Source organism: Aplosporella prunicola (genome assembly GCF_010093885.1).
Source record: "Aplosporella prunicola CBS 121167 unplaced genomic scaffold K452scaffold_80, whole genome shotgun sequence".
Taxonomy (NCBI): domain Eukaryota; kingdom Fungi; phylum Ascomycota; class Dothideomycetes; order Botryosphaeriales; family Aplosporellaceae; genus Aplosporella; species Aplosporella prunicola.
The window spans coordinates 1-24,766 of NW_022983608.1; the positions used below are offsets into that span (position 1 = coordinate 1).

General features: G+C 54.5%; 12 protein-coding genes and 2 non-coding genes across 14 annotated transcripts; 5 read left to right on the forward strand and 9 right to left on the reverse strand.

The window, feature by feature from the left end:
• On the reverse strand, positions 1–958 carry K452DRAFT_292949 (uncharacterized protein). Its single transcript, XM_033541472.1, has one exon. It carries the CDS (start codon positions 706–708, stop codon positions 169–171), a length of 540 nt encoding a protein of 179 aa, XP_033391474.1. The 5' UTR covers positions 709–958; the 3' UTR covers positions 1–168.
• Positions 959–1,168: 210 nt separating this feature from the next.
• Positions 1,169–2,219, reverse strand: K452DRAFT_292951 (uncharacterized protein). Its single transcript, XM_033541473.1, has one exon. The coding sequence runs from the start codon at positions 2,184–2,186 to the stop codon at positions 1,221–1,223; it is 966 nt and encodes a 321-aa protein (XP_033391475.1). The 5' UTR covers positions 2,187–2,219; the 3' UTR covers positions 1,169–1,220.
• A 395-nt stretch (positions 2,220–2,614) lies between these two features.
• On the reverse strand, positions 2,615–3,858 carry K452DRAFT_164611 (uncharacterized protein). The gene has a single exon (XM_033535706.1). It carries the CDS (start codon positions 3,609–3,611, stop codon positions 2,886–2,888), a length of 726 nt encoding a protein of 241 aa, XP_033391476.1. The 5' UTR covers positions 3,612–3,858; the 3' UTR covers positions 2,615–2,885.
• Positions 3,859–4,178: 320 nt separating this feature from the next.
• K452DRAFT_313725 (uncharacterized protein) lies at positions 4,179–6,453 on the forward strand (the record flags this gene model as incomplete). The annotated part of the gene is made up of 5 exons (XM_033543689.1): positions 4,179–4,247; positions 4,347–5,509; positions 5,555–5,701; positions 5,749–5,923; positions 5,980–6,453. 5 exons carry the CDS (start codon positions 4,179–4,181, stop codon positions 6,451–6,453), a joined length of 2,028 nt encoding a protein of 675 aa, XP_033391477.1.
• Positions 6,454–6,970: 517 nt separating this feature from the next.
• Positions 6,971–7,702, forward strand: K452DRAFT_238736 (uncharacterized protein; the record flags this gene model as incomplete). Its single annotated transcript, XM_033537673.1, has 2 exons — positions 6,971–7,234; positions 7,535–7,702. Coding segments are annotated over 2 exons (432 nt in total), but the record flags the coding sequence as incomplete, so codon positions are not given.
• A 1,633-nt stretch (positions 7,703–9,335) lies between these two features.
• On the forward strand, positions 9,336–9,407 carry K452DRAFT_t184. The gene has a single exon. It is a non-coding gene; the product is annotated as a tRNA-Thr (tRNA).
• Positions 9,408–9,463: 56 nt separating this feature from the next.
• On the reverse strand, positions 9,464–9,916 carry K452DRAFT_362958 (uncharacterized protein; the record flags this gene model as incomplete). The annotated part of the gene is made up of 1 exon (XM_033546541.1): positions 9,464–9,916. The coding sequence occupies exon 1, from the start codon at positions 9,806–9,808 to the stop codon at positions 9,464–9,466; it is 345 nt and encodes a 114-aa protein (XP_033391479.1). The 5' UTR covers positions 9,809–9,916.
• Positions 9,917–10,354: 438 nt separating this feature from the next.
• K452DRAFT_t185 lies at positions 10,355–10,426 on the reverse strand. The gene has a single exon. It is a non-coding gene; the product is annotated as a tRNA-Met (tRNA).
• A 1,728-nt stretch (positions 10,427–12,154) lies between these two features.
• On the reverse strand, positions 12,155–14,414 carry K452DRAFT_281021 (uncharacterized protein). Its single transcript, XM_033539478.1, has 4 exons — positions 13,752–14,414; positions 13,629–13,674; positions 12,773–13,553; positions 12,155–12,703 (listed from the first exon to the last, which is right to left on the reverse strand). Exons 1-4 carry the CDS (start codon positions 14,097–14,099, stop codon positions 12,331–12,333), a joined length of 1,548 nt encoding a protein of 515 aa, XP_033391480.1. The 5' UTR covers positions 14,100–14,414; the 3' UTR covers positions 12,155–12,330.
• Positions 14,415–14,474: 60 nt separating this feature from the next.
• Positions 14,475–16,184, reverse strand: K452DRAFT_292956 (uncharacterized protein). Its single transcript, XM_033541474.1, has one exon. The coding sequence runs from the start codon at positions 16,105–16,107 to the stop codon at positions 14,509–14,511; it is 1,599 nt and encodes a 532-aa protein (XP_033391481.1). The 5' UTR covers positions 16,108–16,184; the 3' UTR covers positions 14,475–14,508.
• Positions 16,185–16,335: 151 nt separating this feature from the next.
• K452DRAFT_260163 (uncharacterized protein) lies at positions 16,336–17,223 on the forward strand. Its single transcript, XM_033538518.1, has 2 exons — positions 16,336–16,407; positions 16,466–17,223. The coding sequence occupies exons 1-2, from the start codon at positions 16,375–16,377 to the stop codon at positions 16,916–16,918; spliced, it is 486 nt and encodes a 161-aa protein (XP_033391482.1). The 5' UTR covers positions 16,336–16,374; the 3' UTR covers positions 16,919–17,223.
• Positions 17,224–18,161: 938 nt separating this feature from the next.
• K452DRAFT_303302 (uncharacterized protein) lies at positions 18,162–20,534 on the reverse strand (the record flags this gene model as incomplete). The annotated part of the gene is made up of 6 exons (XM_033542708.1): positions 18,162–19,466; positions 19,513–19,999; positions 20,050–20,184; positions 20,240–20,380; positions 20,429–20,465; positions 20,516–20,534. The coding sequence occupies 6 exons, from the start codon at positions 20,532–20,534 to the stop codon at positions 18,162–18,164; spliced, it is 2,124 nt and encodes a 707-aa protein (XP_033391483.1).
• Positions 20,535–20,740: 206 nt separating this feature from the next.
• On the reverse strand, positions 20,741–22,912 carry K452DRAFT_260166 (uncharacterized protein). The gene is made up of 4 exons (XM_033538519.1): positions 22,836–22,912; positions 22,365–22,779; positions 21,084–22,312; positions 20,741–21,034 (listed from the first exon to the last, which is right to left on the reverse strand). Exons 1-4 carry the CDS (start codon positions 22,849–22,851, stop codon positions 20,943–20,945), a joined length of 1,752 nt encoding a protein of 583 aa, XP_033391484.1. The 5' UTR covers positions 22,852–22,912; the 3' UTR covers positions 20,741–20,942.
• A 113-nt stretch (positions 22,913–23,025) lies between these two features.
• On the forward strand, positions 23,026–24,161 carry K452DRAFT_260168 (uncharacterized protein). The gene is made up of 5 exons (XM_033538520.1): positions 23,026–23,142; positions 23,213–23,539; positions 23,595–23,720; positions 23,784–23,828; positions 23,886–24,161. Exons 1-5 carry the CDS (start codon positions 23,140–23,142, stop codon positions 23,892–23,894), a joined length of 510 nt encoding a protein of 169 aa, XP_033391485.1. The 5' UTR covers positions 23,026–23,139; the 3' UTR covers positions 23,895–24,161.
• The last annotated feature ends 605 nt before the right edge of the window (positions 24,162–24,766 follow it).

Consider the following 24,766-nt stretch of genomic DNA (forward strand, 5'->3'; position numbering starts at 1 on the left):
GGGAGCGAGGAAGGTGTGGGTAGGACGGCGCGCGGGCGGGAGCGCAGCGGCTCGACGGACTTGCGGAAGGTCGTGTATACGTCGGGGAGGTCTTGGATGTTTGTGAAGGGGAGGTCGCGGCTGCGGCGCAATGCATGTCAGCTCAGTTCAACAGTGCTCGGCCGCCACTCACTCGTCGACGAAGAATTTCTCGTCCGCCCAGAGCTTGAAGGCGACGTTGTTCTTCTCGGCCACGCGCCGCACCTCGCGCTCCTCTCTCGTTTCCTCGACGCCCTCGTCGGCCGTCATCCACACGCCCGCGACGCATCCCCTCTCTTTGTCCTCGTCTTCCGCGCCATTATACCACGCCAGCATATCGCCTACGACGTCCGCCAGCATGCCAATCCTAATCTCGAGGCCACTGCCCGCCTTCGCCAGCGCAGTCTTCAAGTCCCACAAGCTCTCGGCCAAGAACTTTGCGCGATGATGGCCGCAGCGCCAGAAGCCCGCGACGAGGCTGCGCGCCTCCGGGTACGGGCTCTTTGCGCCGGGGCGCAGGAAGCCGGCCACCTCGACCTGCTCCGCCGAGACGACGTAGACGGGCAGCACGTGGGTGAAGGGCGCAGCGCCGGCCTGCTGCGTCGTCAGCGCGTGCAGCACCGGGTTGTCGGCCAATCGCAGGTCGCGCCGCAGCAGGTAGATGAGGATGCGCGGCGGGCGGGACGACATGGCGACGGAGCAGGGCAGGGCAGGACAGGTCGGGACAGGGTGCCTATCTTTCTGCGGGGGGCCGGCCGTTGAGTGATGCAGGTGTGCGCGTACAGATAGATGGATATGGATATGAAATGTCTGACTTTGGAGACTGAGACAAGAAGCACCACTACTTTATCAATAGAGAGACGGCATTAAGGATGCGATGCGATGCCAACGCAGGTCTCGTACTCGCACTCAAGGGAGCGGCGTTGCAAATTAGCGGGCGTCATCAGGGTTCAACAGCCATGCTGTTTCCGGGCAGCGGGGCCATGGGGCGTTCTGGAGCGCGCATGACGGCGAGTCGATGATGAGGTCGGCGTCTGCGATGTGCAGATCGAGCCTCCGTCTCGCGGTTGCCAGGGCCTGGCGACTTGTCAAACTTGGCACCCGGCATCCACCGTCACTTTGTCTAGTTACGGCAAGCAAGCAATTACAACATCCGTGTATTGTTTTTGGCCGACTGCATGTACGAAAGTAGGCACACCTCATTATCCACCCTGCCCAAACTCCTCGTCTTCCACCTCCTCCATCTCCACGTTGCGCAATTCGCGCTCAAACCGCTTTTCCTCTTCGTCCAAGTCCCCCGCCTGTGCCTCGGCATTCATCATCTTGAACTCGGCCTCCTCGACTGCCGCCTCGACCGCCTCTTCGGCTTCGGCCCGGCTGTCCTGCACCAATTGCTGATTGCGCTCCTTTTGTTCGCCGCCATAACCCTGCTTCTCTAGACGATCCAGCTCCTCGGGCTCGAGCAGCTGGCCCGGCCGTTGACCCTTAGCCGCCGCCGTCTTGCGTGCCACAGCCGCAGGCACAAAGCGTGATGTAGCCTCCTTGCGCAGGTCGCGGATGACGGGCGCGGACTCGTAGACAGTCTGGACGGGGACAGCGGGCGCGGGCTTAGACGGCAGCGGGTGCGGGCCCTTTGGCGCATCGGAAGCCTCCGCTTGTACGGCGGCGCCGCGATGGTGTTGTTTGCGCGGAATGGGCGGCGGCGTGTCGCGCGGCATGGGGATATGGCGCGCCTCGTCGTCGGATGCGCTGCTCTCGCCGTCTTCGTCGTTGTCGCCTGCTGCTCCGTCTCGCCGCCTCTTGCCTAGTATGCCTCCGCCTCTGCCCCTGCCGCCACCACGGCCGCCACGGCCGCCCTCGCCGCGCTCCCTCCCGCCGCCATAGCCGCCAAACTGCGGCGCCCGGTCGCCTAGCTCCTCGCGCGCCTTGCGGATGGCGCGCACGTCCTTTTCAAGCTGGTTGAGGGTTTCGCGGTCGCGGGGCCGTAGCGAGCCTGCCTGTTCGGCTTCCTTGAGGTCGTCGATCTGCCGCTGCAGGCGTTCCGGGTTGCGCTTGGCGAGCCGCTCGTTGCGCTGCGACGCGACGGCGGCTTTGGACTTTTTGAGGGCGCGGGCCTTGTCGGCCTTGTGTTGGGCGGCGGCGGGGTTGATGGACTTTTCTTTGGCCATGTTGGTCGTTTTTGGGGTTGGTGTGGTGGTGCGGAGGTGCGATCCAGAGCTCCGTAGGTAAAGATGATCTCACCGATTCGCGTGCCCGCGATGGCGCGAATCCCTGTCGCGCCAAAGCTTCCACAACCCCGCGACCTGGCCAACACGCGATGCCGCACAATCACCAATCAGGCATCTGAAGTCTTTTCAAGAACAGTGAGATTAATGTTGCCAAGTTTGTCAAGGCTAACCAGTGCGAAATAGGGGGCAGGCGCAACGGGCTCCGTGTCTCGGGGGTCACATAGCCACAAGAGAGTTAGCTAAGAACAATACGCCTGCAGTCGCGGTGAGGTGAAAACTGCCGTCTTAAACGCCCAAGATTAGATCTTATAAGTGAGAATGCAAAAGTCACAGTAGGTCCAGCGTAGAGAGTAGGTCTTGTTTCTTTTCGTCTTTATTTTTAGACCTGGTTGTGCCTGTCTGCTGTGCAGAATATTGCCAGCCCATCTCCGAGTTATTCTCTTTCTCTCATCGCTGCGATTTCTGGACTAGCATGCTTCTCTACATAGAACAGCCTAGTTCCCCCAGTCTTAATTCCTTCAAGCATACCACCCCAACGCTCAACCCTCCCACCTAGTCCTCTCCTCCCAATCCGGCTCCACGATCTCAACCTCCTTCTCCCACGCCTCCGGCTCCTGCGCATACAGCTCCCAAGCCTTCTCAGCAATATTGGCGGGATTGCAGACGCGGGCATCCGGGCCCACGAAGCCGCCCACCAGCAGCATGGCGCAGTGCACGCCGGCGCGCGCGTGCGTCTTGTACAGCGTGCCGACGAGGTTGTGCTGCGCGGCCTTGACGGCCGACAGCGAGAAGAGCGGCGGGTACGGGTCGCGGTGCAGGAACCCGCCTGTGACGAGGAAAGAGGGGTGCTGGGATGCGTGCGGATGGGCTTGGGAGCTGCGGAAGGCGAGGAGGCGCGGCAATGCCCACTGCGCGGTGATGTAGAGCGCTGAGACGGCGATCTAGAAGAGCGTGGGTTAGCAGGTGCGTGGACGACAGGGGAATCGCGGGACGATGGCATTGGTTGCGTACCCGAAAGTCCTCCTCGAGCGTCTCGACTGGGAACTCTAGCACTTTGCTCTCGCCCACGCGTGCGGCGTTGAAAAACACAGTCTCGAGCGGGATTCTGCTCTGCGCGAGCTTGGACTCGGCTTCTGCAAGGGCGGCGTTCAGAGACGAGGCGGAGGAGACATCAGCGGCGATGGTGTCGATAATGGCATTGGGCGCGGCGGCTCGTACGGCTTCGGCGTCGGTTTGGAGACGGCTGGCGCTGCGCGAGACGAGTAGGATGTGGGAGAAGCCGCGGGCGGCGAAAAGTGACGCGGTATGTATGCCGATGCCGGGGCCAGAGCCGATGACCAGGAGAGCGCCGTGGGTGGTAGTCATGGTGGGGTGGGAAGTGGGGTGGTTGGTTGTGTTGGACTGGGAGAAGATTGGGCTAAGAGGGTTTTAAGGATGGTGTATATATAAGGTATTTGCATAGCATGTTGTTTGCATTTGTAAGGGTGGCCGGAGAAAGACAGGAGAACTGCATACTAGGTTGATCGGACTTTAAAATTATTACTGAAAAAGGAAATGTTGGCTTGCTGGAGATATAATGGAGGCCTTGACTAGTGGACAATATCGTAGATGCTACGCGGAAGCCCTGCCGGACTGGGAGATAGACCCGCCTGCTTAGCAATCAGTGGTCATTGTTCTTTGGATAATAGTACGCGTACACAGTTCCGTGGAGCAGAGTTCCACGGACCATTCCGATGGTAGAATATCTGTGAACAAGCCTGCCCTACTATATACATCTTATCAGATTCGATTGAATCGTGGTTTGGTGATGAAGATTCCTAATTCGATAGGGCGGCTCAGTGACTAAGCCACATGGGGTTAGAGCAGTCCAACACTCGACTGATTTAAACGACAGCCGCATCCACCGGTTCGTATTAGTTGCACTGATTCGTCATGAACAACAAAAAGCCTCGCCAACGTGTCTCAGCCGCATGCCAGGGATGCCGCGTCAAGCGTACAAAGGTAAGCTTCCCTCTGTCGCGTTGTGCGGCTCCGTGCCGATGGCTGAGCGCCCAAACGCAGTGTGACGGCAATCCAATCCAATGCTCCGCCTGTCGGCAGCGTGACCAGCCCTGTGAATACCCGGCAGCCGAGCATAACCGCAAGCCGCCAAGCAAGAATTATGTCCGCGCTCTGGAAGCCCGCGTCAAGGTTCTAGAAGAAGAGCTCGCCGCCTTGCGCAATGCTCCAACCTCTGATCCGAGCCATGTCGTCCAGGGCACGTCCAGCAGCACGCCCATGGCACGTGTCTCCGACATCGATGTAGACGTCATCACCGATACTTTTGGCAGCTTCAACATTGGAGATGGCGGCACCATCTGTTACTTTGGCTCCTGCAGCAACCTCAACTTACTCCGCAGCGGTGTCGTGGGACACAGACACAAACCATCTTCGCAGGAGATGCAGCGACAGGCTTATCAGCACCATGCCGCCAACGAGCCAATCGGCCTTGCCAGCGTCTCTCCCGAGCTCCGGGATCATCTCCTCGACCTCTTCTGGACCTGGCAGAACTCTTGGCAGCGCATTGTTCCCCAAGGCCTATTCCTCCGCGACCTTGCCGCCAATCCCAACTCCCCATCAGGCAAATTCTTTTCTCCATCCCTCCTATGTGCTATCTATGCGGTTGCTTCGCGTTATTCTGATCTTCCTGAGCTGAGGGCGGATCCCCATGATCCCCAAACTGCAGGGGATACATTTGCTGCGCAGGCCAAGTTCATGCTGATCCATGAGTGCGAAGCCCCTACCACATCCACCGTTCAGGCTACCGCTCTTCTCAGCCTACGGGAGGCGGGAGCCGATAGGGAGGCTGTCGGCTGGATGTATTGTGGCATAGCAGTCAGGATGGCTATTAGCCTCGGCCTTCATCTGGACTGCTTCCACTGTGTCAAAGATGGTACCATGAATGCAGAGGAGGCCGAGGTTCGCTGCATAACGTGGTGGGGTTGTTACATTACAGACAAGTATTTTTATTCCCTCCGCAAACACGTATGGTCACTGATGATGAGCAGGCTGTGGTACATTGGGCTGGGCAGACCTTCTATGATACGAGATCGTGATGTGACCACAAAGATGCCTTCGACGGATTGTGAAGAAGAGTATCTTCCTTGTCCCGAATCACGTATAGTCGGCCATGCAAGGGCTACATCCCCAGTCTCGCATATCGTGAGCAACTCCATCTACACTTGTAGATTGTTCATAATGGTAGCCGAAGTTCTGGCCACCATGTAAGTTTTCACAGAGAAACAGAAGGAATTTTGCTGATGTTGCAGATATTCGCCATTGACAAAGGATGGCCTGAGCGATCTTGTCTCAAGTACCCAAGTGCGGCTAATGAATTTCTACCAAGGCTTGCCGAGCTACTTGAAAATATCCAGGTCTTCTCAAGATGTTTCTCCGCCACACGTTTACCAGTTGCAGTAAGTATCCTTGGACTTCTTAGTGATGTAAACTAATTCTGTTAAAGCTTGGAGTATCATACCATTATGATTTTGCTACATAGGCCGTTTTTGAAGTCTCTCCGAGCGGCGGACGGCACCATTGATGGATTGGACAACACCAGCATCCACACTTCTGTTTGTCAAACATCGGCTGGCTGGATCTCCACCATTTTCCGTTGCTACAAAGGACATTACGGTCTTGTAAGTGCCCCGTTAATAATTGCTTTAACTTTCACCCTTACGCTTTTTTCTACCAGCGCACAATCCCCATCACCGCCGTGCACTGTGCATTCACCGCCGCAATTTGTTTCCTCGCAGCAGCTACGTCGAGTGACACGGATATTCAAGGCAAGGCAATGCAGGGCTTGAAGTGCTTGTATCAATGCTTGGAAGACATGGAATCCACGTGCAGCTGGAGCACGCGGCCCATTCTTGCCGTAAGAAATCTCGCCCGGGCGTGGAAGGTTGATCTGTCACGGTTCAGCTCCGAGAGGCCCGAGGAAGCAATCCCGCCGGTCTCGGTTCCTACCGGGGACACGATGCCGACCTTTGGTAGTGCCGCGCCGGGCCTCGAGGGCTCGATGGACGAGTTATTCCAAATGGACCGGCTTTTTGAGCCCTTTTTAGACTTTGGACAAGACACGACGCCATCGACACTGGACTGGCGGTCCATGTTTCCGTTTACGCAGTCAGAAGGAGCCGGGGAAAGTTATGGGGATGAGCTGCATTAAGCATGGGCGGCCGACGGGTTGCCGGTGATCGGATCATGACTCGTACCACCTTCTGGGTAATGCATACCCGGATTAGGCGAGCTCGTAGCATGCCGAATCCCTGGAGCTCTTTACATCCCCACTAAATACTGCGTCGCAGTAGCAACAGCCTCCAGCGACCGACGCGGTGACTTTCTCCGGATCTCCTACCTAATACTGATCGCCTTTCGCTCTTGATGCACACGTGCCAAACAGCCGCTGCCAGCCAGCCCTGACTTCTGCGGCTCAGCTCGGTTCATAGCGGCAAATGCAGCTGTCCAGGACTACTATGTCAGCGGAAGTACTGACTTCGTAAGGAATCATATCCTCCAGTGCCCTATGCGTTCCTCTCTCTCTCTTGAAGAATCCGATCGCGCCATGCAAGCAAACATATCAAGAAAGACAGCGCTAAAGCCATGTCCCAACACACAGGCCGACGGACCAGAAGAGCCCCGAGTCTCGCACCATAGAGCTTATATCGTCCAACGTGCTCAACCCAGAGGAGATAGTCTCGCCCACTGAGCTGCTGGACCTGGTCGACAGCCTACCAGCACTCAACCCGATGGAACTGCTGGGCGAGTGGTCGGCCGGCAGCTTCAACACGCGGCACCCGGCGCACGGCTGGCTGCGCTCGATAAACTGGGTGGGGATAACGTTCCGCAGCGTCGACGACGTGGAGCCGATCGTGGTGGCGGCGCAGACGCGCGACGGGCCCGGCAAGGGACATCGGCGGAAGTGGCTCGACGAGTGGGGGAACGCCGAGGTGAGTGTGCTTTGCCTCCTGTCTTTTTGGGCCCATACATACATGCCGTTCTGGCTTCTGGCCGCTCCTTGCACCTTCCAACTCCAAAGCCACTGTACATGGACCGAGCACGGCTTTCTTATTCTCTTTCTCCCCGTCTCGCCCTCTCTCTCGCACGCGGTCATCGTCGCCATCTCGTCGTCGCAGAAGAGCATGCTGGCTGGCTGGCTGGCTGGCTGAGGGCTGAAGGGCGAGCCGGACGAGGGAAACAGAAAGGGCGTGGCAGGCACTCGGGCGCGCGCGGTAACACTGAGTAAGCAGGTCATCGAGGCCAAGTACCGGGGCGTCGTGTCGGCGGCCATGGTGTGCGACAACCACCCCGTCGTGAACCACTTCCGCAAGGTGACGGACAACGTGGTGCTGGGCATCATGAGCGCCAAAATGTATCGCCATGCGGGGCTGTTTTTCTTTTATTTGACGAGGCTGTGAGGCGTCGTGGTGGTGGCGGGGCTGGGGGTGGAAAGGGAGGGGAAGAATGACAAGAGCGGGGAGGAGGCGCCGTGAGCTTGCATAAGACCGGGGTTGGCGATGGCAAGGGCAATGACTTGGCACTGGCATTGGCGCTGGGGCTGCGTGGATGGAAAGAACGAAAGATTATTATACCTGTATGTCTCTGTACTACGAAGTCTATTTTCGATTTTCTGAAAGGCTGGGCGCTGTTCTCTGGTTGTACAAATGTTCTTATTTCTATTCCTATTTCTTAGTCCTGTTTCTTAGTCCTGTTTCTTGGGAGTATCAAAAGAAGCATAAGCATGTTAAGGTGGTAGCTGTACCAACAGTTTCATGTCGTTGGTTATCTGGAAACAAAGCTTTGCTTTGATACCAGGCTGGTGTTCTCTCTTGAACGTTATAGGAATCGCCCCGTAAGAGCATAGAAACAGGGGCGTTCGCAACGAAGTATATTTGCTGCAAAGAGGATGCACGAAGGGCGACTAGCTACGAGCGAGAGACTGGGGTTGATGTTCGTTGCCCGGCGGATGTCGCCTTGAGCCCGCTCGCTCTGACACGCTTAATGACAAAATATTTCGTCTGTATAGGTATATAGCTGCTTTGCATATCCTTATAGTTTTTTATTTTATATATTTAAATTTAGGTTTATTCGCTTAAGTAACGCTATATTACTATTAGGTATTTATATTTTTATGGAGGCCTTTTAGCCTTTAGGTCGTTCTAGTAACGTATTTTCATATGCTTAGAGTATACTCCAGTGGGGTTAAGTCGTTTTATCTTTATAAATATATACGTATCTATTTGTTCTAAGGTGTCTCCTTACTTTTAGATCTTTATATAATCGGTTTCGACTATATTATAATAGCACGCGGATACGGAGCTAGCTAGATAGGCCACGAATATATACATCATTTTATATCCGTACATATAAGTATATACTTATATAAAAAGCTCTAAACGGGCCATAGCCACCTAAAGATTACTTCATAGGTATAGTAGAGGGTCGGTTAGGCAATTCGCAAAGGCGAACAAAATAATTTTACAACTTCAGCACGATCATATTATTTTATACTTATACACACAGATGTACACTTACGTACATAGACTTAACGCAGCGATAGCTCTACAAGGAGTACTTTATAACCACAGCAGACCGATTATCGAAAAGTCCTAGAAAAAGTACTAATTACATTATCCAAAGTAGCTCTTCGCACACATGTACATACACTTACATATAAAATCTCAACGCACTTACAACTACCTACAGAGCACTCAGTTCCTATAGTAGACCGACCACCACAAATTCCCAGAAAAAGAGCTAATCAGGTTATCTAAAAGGGTGAAAAATTAAATTTCCAACTGCAGTCCGACTTCCTTTTCACTGCGTACCCATATATACATATCTACATAGAAAGAACCCGGTGCGCTCCTATTACTTAAAGAGCATTCCGTAGGTCCAGAAGCCCAGCAGAACAGCCGCCATAAAGCCCCAGAAAGCGTACACAGGCCACTAACCAAACCCCAAAAACACGAACAAAAAAAATCTCCAATTTATTTTTCAACATTTATAAACTTTCAAAATGAATTTCTATTCAACTATCTAGCTAACTAGGCCTCTATAGCTCAGTGGTAGAGCGCGACACTAGTAATGTCGAGGCCGTCGGTTCGACTCCGACTGGAGGCAGTTTGGCTCAGTGTGTAATTCTCAGTTTCGACTGAAATTGTTCTTTTTTGGCGGGTTCAGGGGCAGCTGGGCCAGACTGTGGCGCACGGGCCGGTGCGGTACAAGATTGGTGGGCGGGTCGGGCCGATGAGGTTGGCGGAGGGTCTTGCGGAGATGGAGGCGGAAGTGTTGGCTTTTTCACAATGGCGGAGGCAGTGAGTGTTTTTGGGGGCACGGATGCGGTTTATGGGCGCTGTACCACGTAGAGTAGGCGCGGGAGGGGTGCTGCTGGGTTGTGGGCGTGGTGATGCGTTTGCGGCTGGTGGGAGGTATCCGTTTTGTGATGGGGGGTGTGAGGGGTGTTTTAGTGATACTGGCGAAAGGTCGATAGAGACTAATATGTTTTTTGTCCGCTTGGGCATGGCATCTACTGTAACTCTACAGTCGAGAGTCCTCCGCTGAATTTGATGCCGTTATGTGGCCGGAGTACCTATGCTGGGGAGGAAGCAAGATGGGATATATCCGGCTCCGGGTTGAAAAGCAAAAACAAAGGCATTGTTTTTTGCCGCCACAAGGATCCCAATCTTGTTGGTAAGACATACATACATGTGTGAGAAAGTTGTAGACTCGTTTACCTGGCGTTGGGCAAGACAGACAGCCCGGACACAGAGACCAAAAGAACGGATCACACCAGCCTGACACTGTCGAACCCATGAAGCCTCAACCACAGAACGAAGAATCTCTCACTCAAGACCAGAAAGAAGAGCAGCGGGAGCAAGCAACCAGCCCGACATCCTTCCACGCACCAACTGCAGTCTGCAATCTGCATAAAGGCAGCCCCTCCTCGTCGGCACATTCTCGGCCCTCACTCACCCACACAGCCGAGACCGCACGGCGCCGAAAAAAAGAAAAACCCGAAAAACAAAGCTGCAAAGAAAGCGCAAAAATGCAAAAAAGAAATCATCTTCTAGCTGCGAATGGTTTCGATCCATTGTCCTCCGGGTTATGAGCCCGGCGCGCTTCCGCTGCGCCACGCAGCTTTTTTTTGAAGGTGATGGTTTAAATTTCGTGCATTTACAATATATACCCCGCGTAATTAAAAGAATTCTGTAATGCCTTTGAGAGCGCTGTGGTATGGATTCAAAGGTGCTCGCGGATGCTATGCGTGTTGTGTGGGTGTTGCAAGGGGGCGCTGGTGCGTGATTTTGCGGTTGTGTTTGCGCTTGTCCTTTTCTGTGTCGGAGTCACCACTCCACTTGAATGGTGAAACATAAATCTGTGGTTACACAAAAACTTACTCAGAGAGACGTAGCCGTTATGCTCTGGGAAGTATTTGAATACCTTCATAGTATGCGAACCGGGAATTATAAAAGGTGGTACGGTGGAGTTTGGTCCAACCAGTCTACTATGGTCGGAGGGAAGCTATTGCTATTATCAATATAGTAAGCAGTACTTACTCCGTAGAAGCCAAAGCGTGTAAGATCGCTTTATATTCAGGTATTAGCGATAGTGCGGCTACGCTTGTATACTTCTGTAAGTAAACCAGGATGCTCCCTACAGATTACTTTTTATAAACACCTAGAACTTGCGTTCGCATACTACAGTCATGCCTATATACATACTCCTATAAATAGATAAGTCCGCTCCCTACGAATCACTACATGATAGAGCTCGCGAACGGAATCATGATCGAACTTCACTACGATATTATGGACGAGCGCAATAGTAACGTCTTCGCCCATAGAGCGGTCTTAGTTAGCTACGAAAGTAAACTCTGCATCTATATACAAAGTAAGGCTGGTAGAGACGAATAGGGTGATATAATAATGATTTATGTTATATCTAGATAATAATATCGTTCGATACTTTTAAATAATAATGCTATTCACAAACCCTCATCGTTTAGCAAGGCTGATGGAGATGAATAGCGTAATATAATAATGGGTTGTATTATTCCTAGGTAATAATATCGTGCGATACTTTCAAATAATAATGCCGTTGCAAGCTTCCATCTTTTGGCAAAGCCGGTAAAGACGAACAAGGTGACCTTTGTAAGGACGAAGATCCTCAGTCTGCCTACACTAGCCGCTCGTAGACACACTTGTCCGTTAGCGCGATCGATGGCTATAGCCTTGTCATGTTTTCCTGCGGCTGTCAAGTGAGCTCCTCTTCTCTTTACTGCCTTCCCATTTTCTTCCGCGCCCGCTGCCGAACTGCCACTGTATGTGCCGGCCTGGAGAGATGAAGCCTTATTGAGAGCTTCTATGTGCGAGACTTTCAACAACGAAGGGATTGTTTTGTAGAAGTATGTAGCGTTGTAGGATCTTAAGATAGCCGTGAACACACGTAAACCGGTATAGCATCAGCATTCCAGTCGAAATCTGCTGAACCACGAAGCGAAACTCGGAGGGGTAGGTAGATACGATTATGATTTAACCCACTTAGAAGAGCATGCAGGTACATATACAGTGCCTTCAAACCGCCCCCTACAGATTACTCCGAAAACAGACCCCGAGGTTCTACTCGTAGTCAGCAACTGCATTCACAAGGGGTAGCGATACCTTTCAAATGCTCCCTACAGCTCACTCCATAGCTAGACCTGAAGCTACGCTCATGGTTCACGATATGACGTATGAAGGGCAGCAGTGCCCTCTCAGCGCTCCCAACAGCTCACTCCGTAGGTAGATGAAAGGGCTGCACTCGCAGCTGGACTAGTTGCTCACGAGGGTTATGTAGGATATACCACCATCTCCCCTCCGACCTTAGTGCGTCCACTTAATGCCTAAACACAGCAGCTGGCTCAAAACAGCCCACAGAACGCACAAAATACAAACCATGCCATAAGATCGCACTCTACCTCTATATCTCTAATCGCATCATCAAGATCAAGACACAACCAAGCAACTAAAACCCCACCCCCAACCATCCCAGCAGCAACCCTACCTCACTGATGCAGAAACGAGATCCTCGCCGGAAACTCCTCGCTCAGCCCACACTTCTCCCTAAAATCACCCAGCTCCGCTCCCCGTTCCCGCACACGCTTGACCCAGTCCGCAAGCGGGCAGCTGCGTCCCGGGCCGCTATCACAGCCCGGAATAGCGACGACGCCGTCGTTGATGTTGATCCGGATGAAGATGTCCTCCTCGGCGGAAGACGCGTTGCAGGCCACCCGCTCGAAGATGACGCGCCCGCCCATCGGCGTCACCTGCGACGTCTTCCAGGCGCGGGCGTCCGCACGGTGCGTGATGGGGAGGTCGTGCTTGGAGGGGAAGAGGTCGAGCGCTGCGAGCATGGGGACGATGTCACCGTCGTGGACACTGTAATAACACGCCGTTAGTCAACCTGCACGCACAACACAACATAACACAAGGAAGAGAAGCACTCACAAGCTGAAGAAGAACGGACCAGCCGCCGGCCCCTGGACCAGCAGCCCCGTCATAGCATCCAGCCACAGCCACCCCATCAGCGCACCGAACCTATTCCCGGGCCCAGCGCGATAATAATGAATCAGATCCCTCGCGTACTCGAAGCTGCGCCACTCATCCTTCGAAAACACATCGCACCAAGCGCTGGCGCCGCGCACCGTCGTCTCGAACCCGCACAGCTCCTGCATGGCATACAAGTCGTTGTCGGACCAGCGCTCGACGCCCACCTCCGGGTTCTGCGCCGCGAACCGCGCGCGCACGGCGCTCAGATACGTCGCGCGGTAGGCGGCGAGCATGCGCGCCCCGTAGTCGTGCCCGAACTCCTTGTCTTCGAGGTACGCGAGGCATGAGTCTCCGGGTGTGAGCGTGTCGCCGCCCCGCTCTAGCGTCTCGGGGATCACGTGCAGCGTTGCTGTGTCCTGCCAATTGAGGCCGAAGAAGCCGGCCGCGAAGTAGCGCGCTGTTTCGATGACGCGGGAGCAGTCGCCTGCCCAGAAGGAAGTCTTATTAGTTGTGCTGGTGCTGGAGCTAAGGCGCTGCGGCAGCAGGTGCTGGTATCGTGTCCGCAGTTTTGTGCCCGTTGTGAAGGAGCCCAGCGTGCCGGCGTAGGGGCCCGTGGTCGTGAGCTGCTCGAAGTGGCGCTGAGGGTCTGTGGTGAGGAACTGCCAGTCGTTTACGAAAGCGAGGTCGCCTTTCAACGTGGTGCCGTTTGCTTTTATCCGCTCGAGCATATCGAGCATCCCTGAAGTCGTATATCAGCCTCGTGACTCTACACCACACGGAAAGACCCGAACGAAACGAAAGAAAAAGAACATACTCGCACCAGCCTTAACAGTCGGATACCTCTCCCCATGTCTCGACATCTAGCACACACACCCCAATCAGCACACATCTCCAGCTTGCCCCACCACGCCCCGACCCGGAGCCCCCAAAAACTCACCATATGTACCTGCTGGACTTCACACCCATCCGGGGCACCAACACCGCCCTCAACAACGCCGTTCCTCTTCTCGACCCACGGCCCATTCCCGCCCAAATGGTACAGCACATTCCAGTCCGTGCCGACCTCGCCTCCGCGCTCCTTGTCCCCCGCGCCGGCGTGGACGTGTCGGTCGCGGTGCCACCACCCCGTCCAGCTGGCCGAGTACGGCGCGCGGGCGTAGTGTTCGTCTCCGGCGGCGGAGGCGGGTGTGCGCGGCGCGCGGCACAGCGTGTTGGAGGACCAGAGGGCGGCGAGAAGGCCGAGCAGGCCGAGCAGCAGCAGCGTGGGCAGGTGCGGCGGCGGCATGGCGCGGGGCGCGGTGCGCGGTGTGTTTGTGGAGACGGCTGGATGGGTGGATGGCTGTCTCGTCCGTTCGTTCGGCTATTATGTGCGTGCCTTTTGTGTCTGGAGTTTTGAACGAGTGCGGTGGTTGACGCGCGGTGTTAGAAGGAGGTGTGCGCCTGGTGCATGTTGGCGTTGGCGGTGTGGTGTTAGCCCTTGTGTGGTGCGCGGCGTTTTAGTGGGGGGCGTGGGTGGTGGTCACGCTTTGGCTGGAGGGGGTTTGAGGGGCTTGAGTGTGCTTTGGAGGTTTGCATGGCTGTGAATGGGCTGCTTTTATTGTTTTTGGACTTGAGGTAGGAATACGATTGACACCAGGGTTGCGCGTGTAAGCGATGACGTTGGGTGCCGGGTAGCCGTTCAGCATTTGAAGATATCAACCACACGCAGGCTCTTCTGCTCCTAACCGCCTCCCATCCGTGATCCCGCCGTACACGCCTCCATCTAAGATCCACTGCTCGTTGTCGTCACGATCATCCTGTACCCGTCTCCACTGACTCCCCTTTTCCCTCTCCCGCTCCTTTCCCTTGTCCCCAGAATCCATCTTGGCAACCGGCCTGATCAGCGCGCCCAGCAACGGGTTCCTGCTGAACGCACCGCCCTTCCGTCCAGAAACGGGTTCCTCAAACACTTCTTCCTCAATTTCCTCCTCGCTCTCAGGCGACTCGGGCCGCTGCACCGCCTCCATGCGGCGAACGACTCTCCCACCCGCCAAGTCGATGCTAGCAACGACCTTGCGCTTCTCATACTCAGGACGCGACGCCCACTCCTGCTCCCTCAGCACCTTCTGCTGGCGCTTCAACTGCAGCGCACGCTCCTGCGGGCTCGCCCACATGCTCGTGCCCGCAGTCGGGGTCTCAAAGTCCGCAGCCTCGTCATGAATCCTCGTACGGCGAGCATTGTTAGCCTGAAACCCGAGCAGCCGATCTCTGTGCTGCTTGGCGGCGGCCAGCTTCTCGTTCTCAGAGTCGGAGGAGGACGGGGTTACGACGCCCGGTGCGGCGAGCGTGGCAAAGGCGCGCGGCGCCTTCGAGACCTCTGCGCGCTTCTGCGCCGAGTTGTTGGCTTCCATCTTCTCGCGGCCGCGCTCGTCGCGCAGCACCCGTACCATAGACTGGATGTCGTGCGCGGAGAGCAGCGGCTTCTCGCAGAACGTGCAGGGACCGAGTCCTTCTTTGACGCAGATAATCTTGCCGCAGTTGACACAGTTCGGCGCGGCTTCTAGCAGGGGATGCCGCGTGGCCATACAGTTGCAGCGTCGCTTGGCATTGTCTGCGGCGGAAAAGGAGAAGCTGGGGTTGGTCTGAATCTCGAGGGCTCGGATGGCGGAGTCAAGATCGTTGAGGACTTCAGATTGTCCGCGCATTGCGGTACCACCAGACAGATTGACTTTGCTTTTTGCCTTTGGTGCTGGTGATGACGTGCGTGAGTTCGATTTCGAAGGGATGTCAGAGATTAGCGGTCCCGCTGCGGAAGGCGGCAGCTTGACCTGGGGATTGGTTGACGAGGAGCTGTTCTGAGCTACAGGCAGCTGCTTCGCATCCGGCTTCTCCTGGAGTTGCAGGACATTTGCGAGAGGCGGTTCTTTGCGGCTTCTGGACGTTCCGGCCATGTAGTCTTCCTCGTCTTTCTTGATGTAGCCGCCCGAGATATTTCCAGAGTGCTCGACACGACGCGGCGGCAGCTGACCTATGTTCTTCTTTTTCTTCTGCTGCCGGCCCTTGGGCCTAGGAACGCCTTCATCCTGGGCCCGGCCTCGCGGCGCAGGGGTTTCCGACGGCGGAGGCGGCCTTCGTGAGTTGAAGTTTGTGATGAATTCCAGAGCTTGCGGAGGGTCACCCAGCAAGTTCTTCAAGTGTTCGGCAGCAGCATCTCTCGAGAGAGTGTCGGTGTAGGTGATAATTTGCTTCAGTGATTCATCATCCAGAGGCAGGAGGCGGGAGAGTTGGGGCAGCGCCCATTTTGTTAAATCCATGCCGGGGTGTTGCTGGTAACTTTTCTTTGTTTGTCTGAGACACGCGGGAGCTTCTCTTTATAAAGGCTAGTTTTGAATATATTTGTCGCAGGTGACGAGCTCACAATCAGTCAACAGCGGCGGAAACGATGACGCTGCGGACGGACCAGTTTCACCGAAGCTCTGCCGGCGCAATCGCTCTGCTCGCTGGACTCACGCCGCTGAGAATCTCCAACTACTCAAGAATCACTAGGACCTACGCCCTTAATTCCTTTAAAATACGCAATCATGGCCACAGACGTCGCAATTGAGACCACAATGGTAGCCTCACGCCAACCCACCTCCCAATTCCAACCCCACAAGCTCACACACGCGACAGGGCACCATAACCGTAGAGCTATACAACTCGCACGCGCCCAAGACATGCAAGAACTTCAGCACGCTAGCCTCACGCGGCTACTACAACGGCATCATCTTCCACCGCATCATCCCGAACTTCATGGTGCAGACAGGCGACCCGACGGGCACCGGCCGCGGCGGCAGCTCCATCTACGGCGACAAGTTCGAGGACGAGATCAGCACGTCGTTGAAGCACACGGGCGCGGGCATCCTCAGCATGGCCAACAGCGGGCCCAACACCAATGGCAGCCAGTTCTTCATCACCCTGGCCCCGACGCCCTGGCTCGATGGAAAGCATACGATTTTCGGCCGCGTGAAGAACGGGTTAAGGATCGTGCAGCGCATGGGGCTGGTGAAGACGGGGGCGGAGGATCGCCCAAATGACGAGGTTAAGATCGTGAGGGCGTATGTGGTCGAGAATGATGAGATATGAATGGGGCGGGAGAGCTGCTGCGAGCAGACGAATCACGAACGTTAGGCGGCCGGGACGGAGTTGCTGCGCGCGCGAAGAGGGACGTCACACTGCACTTGAGTGTCTAGCGCACCGTGCGGTGTGGGTGGTAGCGCAAGCAGGTGTGAGCATGTCTGCTCATGTAAGTAACCATTGCCGCTATTCTACACGCGGTTAAGAGCTCCAAGAAGAGCAGACTCGAGCCATGTGGTCAAGGAGGTTCATTTCCATCCTCCAGAGTCTCTAAATGCTCGGGTAGAAGTACTGGGCCACGAATTAAAACCCAGCCGCCATATTCGGCAGTTTTCTTGCTTACCAAACTCATGCGCTCACAGACTGACTAAATTGCTATGATCAACAAAAATGTGCTCTATACTGATGCCTACTTGCCATGAGGTGTGCCTTGTCTTATATATCAAGCGAAGCATGAACAGGAATTGACGCGATGGTAGTGAGATACGTAGCTGACAAGTATCCAACTCTTAGTCGTCCACTTTTGAACCACATAGTAAAAACATTACTATATAAGCCCCCGGCGCAATTCATTCTGCAACCAGAGCACCGTTTAAAGCATATCCTCCCGTTCCTACCGGTTTACTAGTCTACTGGTTTACCGGTTTGAGCCGAAGGGGTGACGCACCCCGTGAGCGTGTTGCACCTCAACCGCTGCCTAACTCTTCTTTTTGCAGATTCGACGTTCGATTCCTAGCTGCGTCACTTCCTTTTTTTGACAATTTTCTTACGCTCGATATTTCGTCTGATGTCTCTGATGTTTGTCATGTATTTTGAAAGACCACTTAGTGTGGGTATATTAGATTAGGGTTCACTTGAGGTAGTTGAGAGGTGGACAGGTCATCCGGAATCTTCGTTAATAGCTAGCCTCTATTTGGAGCGAAGAAAATTAGGTATGATCGTTATCCTTTGATAGGACAGAAAAGAACCATGATGACAGCAATATGAGCGACCCTTAACTCCAGCGCCTCCTCTGCTATCTGCATAATCTGTAAGCCATCCCCTTCCTTGATCATAAAGCCATAAGTGAAGCAAACATCTAACACCTCCAGCTGCCATAAAAAACAACGCCTATAGCTAAGAAAATGCCAGCAGAAATTTCATGAATGACCGAAAGACTGATAAAGAAAAGAAGAGCAAATAAAGAATAGAAACGAGAAACGAAACCGAAAATCATAGCAAATAAAAGACAAACCCACACTACCCTCTCCACTTAACCCTGAACAGGCACAAGTGCGAGCCGAATGTCAGCAAAAGGCTCCTCCTGCATAGCAGTAATGAAGCCCTTCGTCGTCAGAGACAAGACATGCATAAAAGCCTGACACGCGACGATTCTCGTATTCCCCTCCAGCGGGACCAGCTCCTCAAAGAGGATTTCGCTCTCAAACAAGCCCTCAGGAACGGCATCTGATTCGGGGACATCTTCTTCGTCGCCAGCAGGCACGCCCATCTTCTCCTTGAGGGCATTGTACATCCACACGCGGACATTGTTCTCTTCCTGCAAGAGACTCGTGTTCAGAAACTGCGATTCGTTCGCCGTCTGCGTGTCGACTCCCGCAGCGGTGCCGTAGAGTTCAAACTCTTCTTCATCATTAAGGCTGACGCCTTCATCCCCTAGCGCTGCGCCTTCTTCGGCCTCCAAACTGCGGAGGGGCTCGAGAGTACCAGCGCGGCCGCGGCCGAGCAATGGACTTGCGCTGACGAGACGGCTTCCGCGTCGTCCTAGTGAACCAGCTGGTCCTGCGACTGAACTCGGACCGCCGGCCGAAGTGGGAGCTGCTGCACCCATACTGCCGAGCCCTAGGGCGGTACGTACGCTTCGAGCAACGGAGGAGCCGCGCGCAGATGCGGTAATGTTCCACGGCATGCCAGTTGAGAGATGTTCGGTCATATCTTGTTGACCTTCGCGTGGCAGCTCGGGTTCAATGTCATCGATGTTGACAAAACCACTGTCTTCATCCAACCTGCGTGCAACGTCATCTTCATCCGAACGTTGACGAGTACGTCTCTCCTCTTCCGTCTGTTCTTCCTCAACACTCTCACGAGGCCGTTTCTGTCCGGCAACCGATGTCTTTGTCGCGATGCCTAAAGCGCGGAGCAAGGCATCTCCCCGGAACATGTCGAGTGGACCGCTGAGGGTAGTATTTCCGATAATACCACTGATGCCACCAAGGCCACCGAGAACCCAGTGCTCGGCATTTTTCCTAGCTTGCGCTTTTGTCCGGATTTCAAACTTGTGCATGCTTGCTTCGGCCATGTTGGCAGGATAGTTTTTCATCCAGTTCGACAAATCTGTGTTGCGGAGCTCCATGGACTGGTCAAGAGCAATGACGCGGGCTTTGCGCTTGCGCTTCATCGGCGCCTGCTCTGAAGAGACCGTTTCGACAACATCCCCTTCAGTCAAAGGACGGCCGGAGGGAGAGGTAGGGACGTCATGAGCGGAGGGAAAGGCCTCGCCCTCGGGAAGCTGTTCGAGGTCGTCGCCTAGGGGAATGTTTATGTTCATACGATCTCCGACCTAAGCCTATCAGTCCTGTTTGTCGTTGAAAGGTGAAAAAGCTTACATCTTCTCCAGGCAATTGGCCACCTTCATGGTCCTGTCTGACCCTCGCGCTCGCAGCAGTGTCACTTCCCAGCCCCAATCGCGGTGCAGTGCCAGGCGTGCTGTGGTGTGGTTGATCTGTACCCGTGAATTCCAGAAGATTGCCATCCGCGTCGAATCCAAAGTCCGCTTCCGGCAGAAAGCCATCATCTTCCGCAATGAGAGCACCAGCGTCTGGGACCTTGACACCTGGGCCTTCGTCACCAGGAACCACAAAACCACCAAGGTCTCCTCCAATTGAATCCGATGTAGGCAGTTCCAGTCCGCCCACAGGTCCTGCTGGTAGTTGCTCTTCAAGCGAGATGCTCGATCGTGAACCGCTTCGGCTGCTTCTTAGTTTCTCTGATCGGGGAGACGGCGCTTCGAGGTTGGAGAGGTCAAAGTCGAGCGGAGCGAGCGCAAAGTCCGGGAGAAATGTCGGATCGTCCTCGAGTAGAAGCTGCTCCGGCCTTATTTACGTCAGTACGAATGTGAGTGAAGTGAGGTTAAACGCGCTTACCTAGCTTGTGCAACCTCCAGATCCAACTCCACACTCTTAATGGCACGAATGGCGGCACGCATGTTGGTCTGCGCGTTCTGCGCGTCGGTTAGGATGTAGGAGCATTGTTGGGAATACACGCGCGAGATTCCGTAACTGAAGTGTCAGTGAGGAAGCTAGCAGAGAAATGAACATTCAGCTGAAGGCTTACAGAAGACTGCTCTGGAGACGCAGCGCCATGGGAGCTTGAGGCGCAATGATTGTCTCGCAAGCTTTGGGTACGTTGACGTCAAGGATGTCTTTGCGAGTGACCTTTCTCATCTTGGACTTGGAGCCGAGCGTAGCAACGAGCCTGTGCTCATGTCAGAGAAGGACAGTGAAGTGAAGAGGGTTTACTTACCACACCGTTGCAACACCATGTTTGCGAGAGGTGAGGACTGCAGTCTGGTCAGAGATGACATGGACCTGATAAGAATCAATAGCTTACCTTCGTGACTGTAGAACATGACGAAGCACACGACGGACTGAGACAAATGATACACTTGACAGGGAACGATCGATGAGATGTAAGAGAGCGAGGTGAGTTTGAGGAGAGATGAAGGTTGAAGACAGTTAGGTGTCAAAGGTTGTCGAAGTAGAAAGCGCGTCAAGACACGTCGAGCACGTCGAGCACGTCGAGCACGTCGAGCCACGTCTTCGCGACACTCTCAATGTGGAAGGTATGGTTATGGAATACTAATATTTGAAGCTCTTCAGGCTCTTAATGTGCCATCATCCCGTTCTATGTGGCTCGAAAGCGAGCAAGAATCTATCACCAATGCACGCTATGCTCATCACTCATACAATCCCAAGCCCATTACCAGTATGCGCACCCCATAGAAGACATGGCCAACGTCATCTTATATGTGTGCTGCTTAGGTAGAAGCCTGGGACGCTTCCTCAATCTCCTCCTTCGAGGGAAGAGGAACTGCGCGGTAGAGGAGAATCAAAGCGGAGTGACTTTGGCCTGGGAAATGTCAGCGTTTGCACAATCGAAGACTTAACAATACTCTTACCTCCGCCAGACAAGGACTCAATCCTGTCCAACTCGACCTCAGAAACCTTGTCATCGTTGAACCACCACCACTTGCCATCCTCCTCCTTGCGCTTGCCAGTCTTCAAGTCCTTATCACCCTCCTTCTTGACGAACGAGGTGTAGTGACCGCTGTCGGCAGTGGCACCTTGGTGAGTGATAACACCGCGCAGCTCATAGAGACCCGACTGGTTACAGCCCTCGTCCGACGTGAGCTTAGCGTCAACCAAAGCCAAGAGCTCCTTCTTCGCCTTCAAGATCGAAGCAGCACGCTCAGCCTCGAGTTCCGCGTCGGTCTTGTAGACGACATCCTCCATTTCGACGTCGCCGCTGCCGGAGGCTTTCTTCTTGTCATCCTTTTTGTCATCCTTCTTTCCAGAAGAGGCCTGTTGTTCAGTAGCAGGTCCCTTGCCCTTCTGCTCCTGCTGGGCACCTCCCTGCTCCTGCTGCATCCGCTTCTGCCTCTTCCTGGCCCGCTCAACATCCTCCTCCTCCTTCTTAATCTCCCTGATCTTGTCCCTAACTGGGATGAGCAGCTTCTTCAGGTCTTCGGAACAAAACTCGACAACATCCAACTCCTGGGGAAATGTGACCTTCCGCATAATCTTGGCCTTCTTGTTCGTATCCCTGCGCCAGTCAAAGCGCATGAAATGGACAGGAAGGTACTTCGGCAGCCTCGTGATGCGCGAAGTCTTCGTATACATGGCGTTACGGCCAAGGACCTCAGAGTTCTTCTCGATCTTCTCTTCCATACCAGCTTGCATGCCCTCCCGCAAATGGTTCACCTCGGACGTGATGTGGCAGTTCAGCTTGAGGAACTCATCCGAGCCCTTAATAGGCTCCTCGCCGCCCTCCTTTGCAGCCGACTCGTCGCATTCCATTACCGACTCAAAGCTGCCTCTCATATACTTGTCGATGAAGGAGGAGTCTGCAGCTTCGCCATTGCTTCCTTTCAGCTTCTGGCGCAACTGAGTGACGATCTGCGACCATGCCTCCTCCGCATCCTGCTGTGCGTATCCGTGTCCGTCCTTGGCCCTCTGCGCGAATTGGGGGAAAGCGGTGCGCAGAGCGTTGAGGAACATCATGGGCGGGAAGCCCTCCTGTGTCTCGGACATCTGCTTGAACAGATCACGCAGCGACTGCGTGAGGTCGCTCGTGGCTCCCAGACCTCCGAGCCCAAAACGGCTAAGGTCGGAGCTGCCTGCGGACGATCTGCGTTTAAAGTCAGTGGTTGAAGCTAGCACGATGGGTATGGTCCACGCACCCAGGCTGGTAGCGCTGCAGCTCCTGCTGCAGTTCGGGGATGGCCTTGAGCGTTTGCAGTGTCGAGTTCATGTAACAGGTGTTTCCGAGGTTCTGCAAACCGGCGGGCGTCGCGCCCACTGCCTGGGCGGCCTCGGCCTCGGTCATGTCCTCCAAGAAGCGGATCTTCTCCTTGGGCCTCTCGATGGCGCCCGCGCCATCGCCCGACGGAGTGCCCATCATCATGAAGGTGTGGCCGGGCTTGACGTTGAGCTTGGACATGTCGGTGTCGTCCTTGAGCTGGCCGCCCTTGACGAGGACCTTCTGGCGCTCGGGCTCGACGCCGGTGAGGGAGAAGAGCTGCATCTTGAACGTCTCACCGGTGGAGGTCGGGTCAAGCTCGACATCGTACTTCTTGCCCTGGTGCTTCACAACCACTGTGTGGCGGGGTGAGCGCGGAACGGAGCGGCGGGAGGGAACGGGCAAAGCTTACCTGGTACGGACGCCATGTCTGCGGCAGAAGATGAATTGAGTGAGAGTGTGTGAAAGAGAGATTGCCCCCGCGATAGGATGGATTGCTGAGGCGATGGAAGGTCATGGCACCGCTCCGATTAGGTCACCGCCAAGCTCCGAATCGCCGACCGGGCTGCGCATCACCGCATCTGAGCCCCCCGCCAACCACACATCATCATAGTAACCTGTCAGAGCACGGGGGAGCTCCATAACGTCGCCGCAAGCTCCGTCTCGCCCACCCGCATCGCCACGGTCGTCCGCATTGTCGACGCCCGTCCGCCATCATGGTACGCCGCCCTCCCGCCTTGAGCTACAAACCTCCCGGCCCGCTGGCATCCCCGCTGACGCCTGCTACAGTCGCAATCCCTCCGGCCCTACCTCCAATGCGTCCGCTCCTCCCTCACCGCCGCCCTCTCGCTGTCCAACTTCGCCTCGCAAGCCTCCGAGCGCCACAATGTGCCTGAGATTGAGGCCGCTACCTCGCCAGAAGTCCTCCTGAACCCCTTGACCGTCTCCCGCAATGAGAACGAGAGGGTGCTCATCGAGCCCAGCATTAACAGCGTGCGCATCAGCATCAAGATCAAGCAGGCCGACGAGATCGAGCACATCCTGGTCCACAAGTTCACGCGCTTCTTGACGCAGAGAGCCGAGTCGTTCTTCATTCTGCGGAGGAAGCCGATCAAGGTGGGCTCATTGCGGCCTGACGGCGTCGCTGTAGCTCCCGGCTAACTGGGCGCAGGGTTATGACATTTCTTTCCTGATAACGAACTTCCACACCGAGGAAATGCTGAAGCACAAGCTGGTAGACTTCATCATCCAGTTCATGGAGGAGGTGGACAAGGAGATTTCCGAGATGAAGCTATTCGTAAGTTCTTGGATGACTCCAGTCCATTACCCTGCGTGGACTGGCTGCTCTAACTTGTAATAGCTGAACGCGAGAGCTCGTTTCGTCGCCGAGTCTTTCCTGACTCCTGTAAGCAAGATGCAAAAAAACTCCCAACTATTTTGCATGCTGACTGACCACCTACAGTTTGATTGAGCGGTTTCCAATTATGAATGTATCTACTCTAGCTTCTCGGAGCATAGCAGCCTTGGGAGGGGCTGTATGGCGTTGCATGGTAAAACGACAGGCGCATATTTGTTCGGCTCGAGCCTGTGAAGATGATGGCGACTTCAAGCTGCCCTGGAAATGGTAGCTTATGTGTGGTTGTGCGAAACGGATCTTTGCTTATCCGTGTAGAGCCAGAGCGAGATGGGACGTCTAGAAATCAACGAATAGTCTACCACTTCTGGCTCCTTTTCCGGTACTAATTTTTTCTCCATCCTGCATTCCAGGTTCTAGTGCTTTGTTTACTCGTGCAGATCACTGGGTCTGTATTAATTTTTTAGTTGGTATATTTTCTGGCGTAACGTCCGTCACCGTCAAGCGATAGGTATTCACTATCTTGCGAGATGATGGTACTTGCACGGAGTGGAAGAAAAAATCCGGGTAAGCTGTCTATAATATGTATATGCTTTAAGTCCCTTTCAATCATATCTAGGACTTAGGCTTATAGCTAGACAAGAAGTATTTCATGGGGACTGGTTGTATCCTTCCCTATCTCGCTAGACGCTGAATCTCGGTGGACAGTGACGGACGTTACGGGACTGACCGCTGCAAAGGCACGAACAAGTTTCCAGGGCTCCTTTCCTTTTCCACTGAACTTGTTCATCAACATAAATCAAGCTCTGGCAGACCAAAAGTGGGCAATTTGCGTCTGCAAAGACAGCTTCGCATGGCGTCGGAAACACGCTCTGCGATATATACCAGCATTTTCACATGAGTATTAGCTTGCAACTTCAAGGAGCTCAATAAGCCTCTTATGTTGTTGATAATTGACGCTTCTATAGGCATAGATGACTCCTAGACTG